Source organism: Neolamprologus multifasciatus, chromosome 17 (assembly GCF_963576455.1).
Source record: "Neolamprologus multifasciatus chromosome 17, fNeoMul1.2, whole genome shotgun sequence".
Taxonomy (NCBI): Eukaryota; Metazoa; Chordata; class Actinopteri; order Cichliformes; family Cichlidae; genus Neolamprologus; species Neolamprologus multifasciatus.
Window position 1 is genome coordinate 1200012 of NC_140455.1, and position 8383 is coordinate 1208394.

The 8383-nt window shown below is 39.8% G+C and overlaps 1 protein-coding gene across 1 annotated transcript; it reads right to left on the reverse strand.

Moving 5' to 3' along the window:
- Positions 1-77: 77 nt before the first annotated feature.
- ucmaa (upper zone of growth plate and cartilage matrix associated a) lies at positions 78-8383 on the reverse strand. Its single transcript, XM_085136771.1, has 5 exons — positions 6776-8383; positions 5929-5988; positions 5744-5836; positions 3333-3431; positions 78-265 (listed from the first exon to the last, which is right to left on the reverse strand). The coding sequence occupies exons 1-5, from the start codon at positions 6831-6833 to the stop codon at positions 177-179; spliced, it is 399 nt and encodes a 132-aa protein (XP_084992897.1). The 5' UTR covers positions 6834-8383; the 3' UTR covers positions 78-176.

The following is an 8383-nucleotide window of genomic DNA, read 5'->3' on the forward strand; positions in this document are numbered from 1 at the left end:
ATATTGCACTCTTTAAGTTGTATACAGAAATAAGACTGAGAAAAAGGTGTAGATTAAAGTGGGACAAATACAGAAACGACTTGCGCTCAGACAGAGTCGGGCTGTCACCTTCAGTACGGGGTAAAGGTTGTGACAGTGAGAGCTGCTGTTGCCCAGCTCTCTGCGATTGAGGATGCTTAGTGGAACCAGTAGTAGCGAGGAGAGAGACCATCGTAATGAAACTCACGGAACTGCTCATTTGTCTCTCTTGACCTCTCATTAACCTCTGTAGATGGAAAAAGAAAGAAAATCATAATTAAGGCAATGCAATAAGCAAGCATATAACAAACTATATGTAAAATAAGTTGAAAGCCACTGTGACAGCACAGTATTCATAATCACGTTGTATTCCTGCTCTACTGTAATTTACAAAATCATAAATGATGCTAAGTTTGAAACTAGCGATTGACACCATAAAACAATAGGGAACATTGTAGCCTGGCATGGGTGTTGTGGAAGGAAAAGACTGATGAAAGGAATACACAACAACTGGAGCAAGAAAATCAGATGCAACAGGTCTGTAGAGTCCCAACTCTGACAGAAGGTTCTTCCTGTTAAAAGGGAGATTTTCCTTCCCACTGTCACCAAGTGCTTACTCGTACGGGGTTCTTTGATTGTTGGCATTTCTCTATCGTTGTAGGGTCTTTAACTTATAATATAAAGCACCTTGAGGTGATTGTTGCTGTGATTAATGCTATATAAATGAAACCAAATTGGATTGTTGTCAGGAGAGATATGTAACAGTCATTTGTAAAAGACGATGGCGGCAGAGTCATGGTTTGTGGCTGCATTTTACATGGGGGAACACAATCAATCATAACTGGCCTTCCCAGAGCTCAGACTTTGACAATAATGAAGCAGTGTGGGATAATCTTGACAGCAAATGGAACAAGAGGCAGCCAACATCCAAAAAACAGAGCTTTGGAAGATCTTTTAACATGCCTGGAGAACTATTTCCGAAGACTACTATAAGACGTTACAGGAAAGCTGGCAAAGAGAGTTCAGGCTAAACTAAAGAATAAAGGTGGTCACATTAAATATTGATTTTTAAGCCTGTTAGAATTGTTAGACAAACTGTTTTTACCTTCTATAAAGCGCATTTCCTTTTACATGTTCAATAATTTGTTACACCTGTTTCCTATTTTGTGAGGTGGCTCAAGACTTATCAGAGTACTGTACAAACTTTTTCCAACATACAATTTTAATGCTGTACTTTAATCCTCACTCTTACACCTCATTTTATTTTTGTACTGGCGGGAAGCAGTTCATCAAACAAAACAGATGAGTAGATGCTATCAGGTGGAGGTGACTGTAGTGGGTCATATAAAGAGGAGGTTGTTTCAATCTATCCACTGTCTATTAGCATATACAAAAAGAACTGAAATATTCCATACATAGCCTGAAACGTGACTCTAAAGTATGATGCTTTTTATTATTAGCAGAGCCTTAAAGTCTTAGCTAGCTAGGCTAGTGTTAGCAAAGCTGAGTTTTTACAGACCCTATTTACAGTGAGGACAAATACTGGTGACTGCTATGCCTTAGCCTCCTAGTAGATGCGCCTGTGGTATGAATTTTCAAAATCCTACATTGCTTTGTTTCCCAGTTACCACATTCCCAAGATTTTCAGAAAACCTGACCTCTTAAACTCAGCTGAGATTTTAGTATGCTAGGTGCACCTATGGTATCAGAAGCTCCAATGATGGCTTGCTCTCAAGTTATTGCATTAACAAATTTGGGAGTAGACACCGCCCACCCACAACGACTACAACAATACGCTATCAGCTTGTGGGTGCAGAGCAGGTCAGCCACTAATCAGAAGGTCAGTGGTTCGATCCCAGGCTGCCTCCTAAATATCCTTGGGCAAGGTACTAACCCCATATTTGCTTGCTGGTGGTGGTCAGAGGGCCCGGTGGCGCCTGTGTCTGGCAGCCTCGCCTCTGTCAGTGCGCCCCAGGGCAGCTGTGGCTACAATGTAGCTGCCATCACCAGTGTGTGAATGGGTGAATGACTGAATGTAGTGTAAAGCGCTTTGGGGTCCTTAAGGACTAGAAAAGTGCTATACAAATGCAGGCCATTTACCATTTAATATGGGTGAGGGGTAAAAAACATTTATGCTAAGTTGCATTCCTGAGTTAGGCAATTGATTCTTCTATAATAACTATAATCTCAACTACTTTCAGAAGCTAACAATAAATCTATCAAAAAGTGAAATTTTATGAAACCCTTGCTGCGAAAAGTAAATCACACTAACTTGATAATAATAATATAATTAACTATAGCTCATCTTTTGCACAGTATAGAGAATTTGTTGGCCCCATAGCAAAGCAATGTATGTGCTCACTTCAGAGTAATTCAGGTATTATTCAAAGTTTGGTATCACAATATTTCTTCCATTCTTTATGGTTCACCAACTTGATTTTAAATGCAGCATAAAGTGTTACAAATGGACCGAGACATGAAAATACAACAATTCTGTGTTGGCATTCGGTTGAGACCTTGTTTATCTTTAGAACTTGTTGACCCAAACCACGCAAACACCGTCTCTTACAAATAAAACCCAGTCCCATCTTTATGGTTAGCAGTTCTTAGTTTAGAAACTGTGAATGCAGCTATATCACAAGTGACAGACGACCACAGGGAAGATTGTCAGCTTGGGATCAACCACAAATAGACACTTTGATTTGGTGTGGAGTCTCAGGCACTGTGCTGTGGTTCAACGGCTCGTGGGTGCCAGAAGATCCAAACTTAATCTTTGTCCCTCAGTGTGGTCTCGACTGAGGCCTCTCATGGTGACTGACAATCAAGTAATTGTCAGTTTCCTGTAAGAGTGAGCTCAAGTTGGCTGTTGCAATATCGCCTATCTTTTCTGTTATAGTGCTTCATTAGGGGTCTCAAAGCAGATTGATGTTTCCATTACTATTTCTGTTAAATCAGTGACAATGATTCATGATTATTTGTTCTTGCATTTTTTTTTACTTGAGGTGTTTTGATGATTTCACCTTCAGCACACAGAAACAATGACTTTAAGTAAGCATTTGGTATTTAATTGAAAATTCCTTTCCTGTTTTCATTAGCGCTATAAACAGGATAATAGGAAAATGTTTTCCCCTGCTGTGTATTTCCTAATTTGATGTGCTGTTGTGCAATCTCAGCAAAATGTAGACTTGAGGGAACATATCTAATAGTAGGAGTCATAGAATCGCCAGATGCTGTAACTTAATTTTTGTTTCATGGTGTTAAATCGGAGAGCACAGGAACCTGCTTTAAAGAAACCAGGTGAATTCAGGTCTTACCGTCTCGGTCCTCCTCAACATAGTTCTCATATTCGTTCCTTTGTTCCTCATTGTACTCCCTCCTGCGCTCATCGGCTGCCCTTTTCACCCTCTGCTCAGCTGTTGGTGATAAGAAGAGTTATTTGCTCATAAAATAGAAGGTTGTATTTTATCACATGTTCAAAACTGTTTTAGTAGTTTTTACTTCCATGGTCTGATTCTACTGTAACCTTTCTTTTTTATTCATTTTTGATTAATCATTTTATTCCATTATTTACCTTCTAATTGGGATAAACATCTGAAATATTGTGTGAACATTATCACAGGTACAGGTACAGGGCAGGCTCTTTATGGATTCGATAAGACTTCTAATCCATACATAGTGCCTGTAGGTCAACCGTAGCTGCAGTGTGGGAAATAATTATATTTGATGCCTTGCTGAATTTGTATTTGAAGTTTTGTCACTTAAGAAGAAATGAAGAGACCTTTTTAGTAGTTCCATTTTAATGGAGAGACACCGATAGGCTGCTGCTTGCCCATTTGCCAAATAGACCACAATCAGTCAATCAATTACACCTGTCCACACAATCAATTCCTTCTCCACCAACATGTGCAAGACCAAAAAGCTGTTAAGGGACATGGACCTGCAAAAGGCTGCAATGGGCTACAAGACCATCAGCAAAAAGCTTGATGAAAAGGTGACAACTGTTTGTGTGATTATTTGGAGATGGACGAAATATAAATGGTCATCAGTCACTCTTGGTCTGGAGCTCCATGCAAAATCCTACTTTGGGTGAAGATGATCATTAGAAAGTTTGTGGATCAGCATAAAACTATATGGGGGAGCTTCCAAAAGATCTGAAGGCAGTTGGGACCAGTCACAAAAAACACCATTGGTAACACACTACACCATAATGGACTGAAATCTTGCAGTGCGCCCAGCTCAAGAAGGTACAGATAAAGGCCTTTGTTAAGTTTGCCAGTGAACATCTAAAATTTTCAGAGAAAGTTTTGGGAAAAGTGCTGTGGTCAGATGAAACCAAAATCGAGCTCTTTGGCATTAGCTCCACCTGCCATATCTGTGAGAGGGAAAATGCTGAGTATGACCTAAAGTCAAGCACGGAGGTGGATTATTATGCTTTGATGGTGGTGGTTGAGGTGCCAATGGATGGGGCCATGTACAGTAAAATCTTGGATAAGAGTCTTCTTCCCTCAGCCAGAAAAATGAAGATGGGTCATGGCTGGATATTCCAGCATGAAAAACATACCGCTAAGACAACAAAGTCTAATGTCCTCTTGTATTCTCTAACAGATTTAAAAATGGAAAAACAAAAATGGGGAAAGGGAAAAGAATAGTAGATGCTACAGACAGCTGCTCTGGTCATAGTAGGTTAAGCAGTCATCCAACATCTGTTGGAAATATTATACATAAAACAATAGATTTTTGCCTTTTAAGTAATTTTGAGCACAGAGACTTCTTCCTTTCAATAAAATCGTTCCTCTGTAATTGGTTGTTGTGCATCCACCTTTACTTTTCTCTCCAAAGAAAAGTCCTTTACACACACACACACACATAGCTGACTACGGTTCAAATTGACTAACCTGGCAAGTAACAATATCAACCTTTTTCCCAAGAAAAGGTTGTTTGTCTGTTACTGCTACGATGGGTGGGAAACAGTGTCATGAAAAACAGCCTGTCTCTGGAGGTCTGCCCAGGGACATGCATACTTCTCTGATAGTTTTTTCCAGTATAAAACATAAATCAGCAAAGAAAAACTTCTGGGTTGGACTGATGGTTTCAGAGCTTTTGTGCAAGTGAATGTGTGTGTGTTTCTGTTGAGTTAGTTTTAAGGTGTGTGAATGATGTTTATTGTACTAATTCTCAGAATGAAAGAATGGGCTTACTGTACCAAGAAACTTAGAGAATGAGCCTGCTCCAGAGTACCCTGTGACTCCTTCTGCAGCCTCCAGTTTGTGTGTGTGTGTGTCTGTGAGAGACCCAGATTTGAAAGATGCTTCTGCATGGAACACCTGCCTGAGTTTGTACCACTCTCTTTAAGTGTCCCAGCTTGCAGCCAAAACAAACTGTTTCATCTCCGATCCCAACCACAAACGAATAAGCCAACAGTCACATAAAGAATATCTATGGAAGGCCGAACACGCCATAATTGAGTGTGGCCACATCAGCGACTCAAGCAGGGCCGAGGAGAACTAAACCACATGTAGCACTGAATATAAATCAACACACTCCCCACTCCCAGACCACACCAGCCAAACAGCGCAAAGGCAGTCAATTCTCCAGCTTTTCAGAAATAGCCATTCTTCCTCCAAAATGACTACAAAACAACATGCAGACAGCCCTAAACAATTTCCTCTTGGTGGCTAGCCTTTGTTTTAAAGTGGATGTGTAAAATATATGGTGTGCAGCATACCTAGGAACTCGTAGTATCGGACTGAGCGCCGATTGCGGCGTTTGAAAAAGTTGGAGGCGTCTGACTCGGGCATAAAAACCTGCTGTGCAGCACCTAAAGGTCAGAGGTCATAAGGTTCACAGCTGCATCAGCAGAAATGTAAAGAATAATTTACTGGAAGTTGCTTGAAGGATAAAAAGTCATACCTTTAGCATCTGATGCTTTTGAGTCATCCCGTACTGCTGCACCTTCCACCAGGCTGAAAACTAAAAGTGAGGGAAAAAAATATTTTATCTCATATACATATATATATATATATACATATATATATATATATATATACATATATATATATATATTCACCTCATGTGGAAGAGCTTTTCATTCTCTAAGTCGTTAACTGCAAATCTTTAAATACAGCTTCAAATACAGCCCCTCCACTGTGAGTACTCCTTGAAAAAAAGCTTACTGGTGGATAGCCGGGGGCACAAAACTAACAAAGGACCTGACATATAAAAAATATAAATGTTTCCATGAGGCAGTTTTGTGCAGCACTGAGTGTAAAAAAACAAACTATGTAGATTTTGAATCAAAATTTGTGCTGTAGCTACTCTGTGCTGTAGTTTAGTGTAGCTTGCTTCCGATTAGATCAGTTTCTTATTATAAGCATCTAAGCCACACCACATTTTTCAGTGATTGGTCTCATAAAACTCATGCCTCACTGTGTCCTCAGCCATCACAAAGGGGCCAAACGGAAGAAAACTTCTTTTTTTTTTTTTACCTTGGGTGCCAAACCTAAGCATTTAACCATACATACTTGCCTGTCCCAACTGAGAAAATATTAAAAAATAAAAAATAAATAGAAATAAAAATACATTAAAAATATATATTTTTAATATTTTAAAATTGTTCCCCAGTCAACCCAACACAATGCATCAGTACTTTGTACCGTCAAAGCTACTCTTGTTTTTTCTACCCTGAAGATGTTGAATCCAAAAGTTACTCTTCCACTCCCCCCACTCTTTTCCCCACCTACCAAGACAAGGTACTCACAGGTAATGACAAAGAGGGTGGTGAGAACAGACAGGACAAAGACTCGAGCCCAGGACATCTTGAAGGTAAAAGGCAGAAGCTCCACTGGACTTCACAGCACACCTAACAGAGTTCAAGTGAGTGAGGATAGAAGGATGAAGCAGGGAGTGGTGGAAGATGAGAGAGAGGTGTGGAGGGAGGAAGAGAGTGGGAGGAGAAAGGAGGTGGTGAAGCTTTACAGAGGGAGGGAAGATGCTGGAATTTCAGTTCCCCAGGGGAGGAGATGACGGAGAAAGCAAGGAGGGAAAGAGGAGAGATGAACTAAAAAGAAGAGGACAGCTAAATAGAAATCAAGATTAAAAAATACTTTTAATACAAAATGAAAATTAAAATCATAATCCTTTTTTGATGTGACCATCATTGCATTTAAAACTGAACTAAACTCCTCATACCATTTTCACAGGTTTTTTAACGTAGTTGGCAGGCAGTGTTGTTGTCATTTTTGCACATTAAAGTACAGATCTGCTGCAGGAGGCAACTTTCCCCTCACTGAAGACAGTTATTTAAGACACGTCAGCCTGCTGGAACCAATCACAAGCCTTCCCGATGGACAACAGTGCAAGTTTCTGAAGTGCCTGAAAGTTTTTTGCACATAATGCATATTCAGTCCTTGCATTTTGTGGGTAAATCCTTTTTTTTCTCTGAATTAAATTATGAAACCTACTTCTGTTTTGCCCACTTTGTGTTGTTTGCAGCACATACTGATTTTCCGATCTCACAAAGGAGCTAGTAACTGCTAACTTTGTGGCTAACTTTGGGCTTTTAATTTCTGCAGCTAACTGCCTGCTGTGGTTATAAACAAGGTTGATGGCAGCAGGAAGGCTAAACTGCCCCACAGCTGCAGAAATCAAAAAGATGCTAAACTGTTGCATACATCAGTAGAACTTCTGGTGTTGGTGATCAATGTGTGTAGATTTGGCAAACAACTACTTTCACATTAGGAAAAAAACAATCATCTGACTCAGTGTAAATACCACTGATTAAAGTGTGTGAAGGGTAATCCTCATCACTTCACAATTTTCAAAGAGGGAGTTGGGCTGGAACATAACCCGAGGAAAAACCAGAGAAAACCAGCTACTTTTGTGACTGCTGGAAGATGTTAAATAATAAAACTGGGAGCCAGAAACACAAACTGTGCTTTGTTCCATAGGAATATCCCTTACCTTAAACAGCTTCATGCTTTGAGCCACAACTGATCCCAATCAAGGCCTTATTTTAGATTCACTGGAGCCCTAACATTCGTGAACGTGGGAATCAAAACTCTTCCTGCAAGTCAGTTGCCCTTTGTTTCTCTAGGAGTTCATACAGCATCTGCTTTTCCTACAGATAACTGTGTTTGTAGTTTAAGGAGCTTGTAGCAAAAGGTAAATACTGAAATTTTCTATAAATCATATGAAATAAAGCATAATAGACTTTTTTTAAATGGCACTTTTATAACTGTTGTCTTAACCCACTGTGCATTTTTCTCTTTCTATGTACTGCAGAGGAATGGTTTATTTCAGGAGCTTCATTCAGGTTTCAGAATGCATCACAGTACAGAAACAGCCTTAGTGAAGGGCAATCGTGGCT

What these genes read in the sequence shown, in the direction of transcription:
- ucmaa (XM_085136771.1), bottom strand. Translation starts at nt 6,833, where the DNA reads ATGTCCTGGGCTCGAGTCTTTGTCCTGTCTGTTCTCACCACCCTCTTT. An exon ending in CCGATACTACGAGTTCCTAG is followed by an intron (nt 3,432 to 5,743) that starts GTATGCTGCACA and finishes TATCACCAACAG; the next exon opens with CTGAGCAGAGGGTGAAAAGG. An exon ending in TGTTGAGGAGGACCGAGACG is followed by an intron (nt 266 to 3,332) that starts GTAAGACCTGAA and finishes TTCCATCTACAG; the next exon opens with AGGTTAATGAGAGGTCAAGA.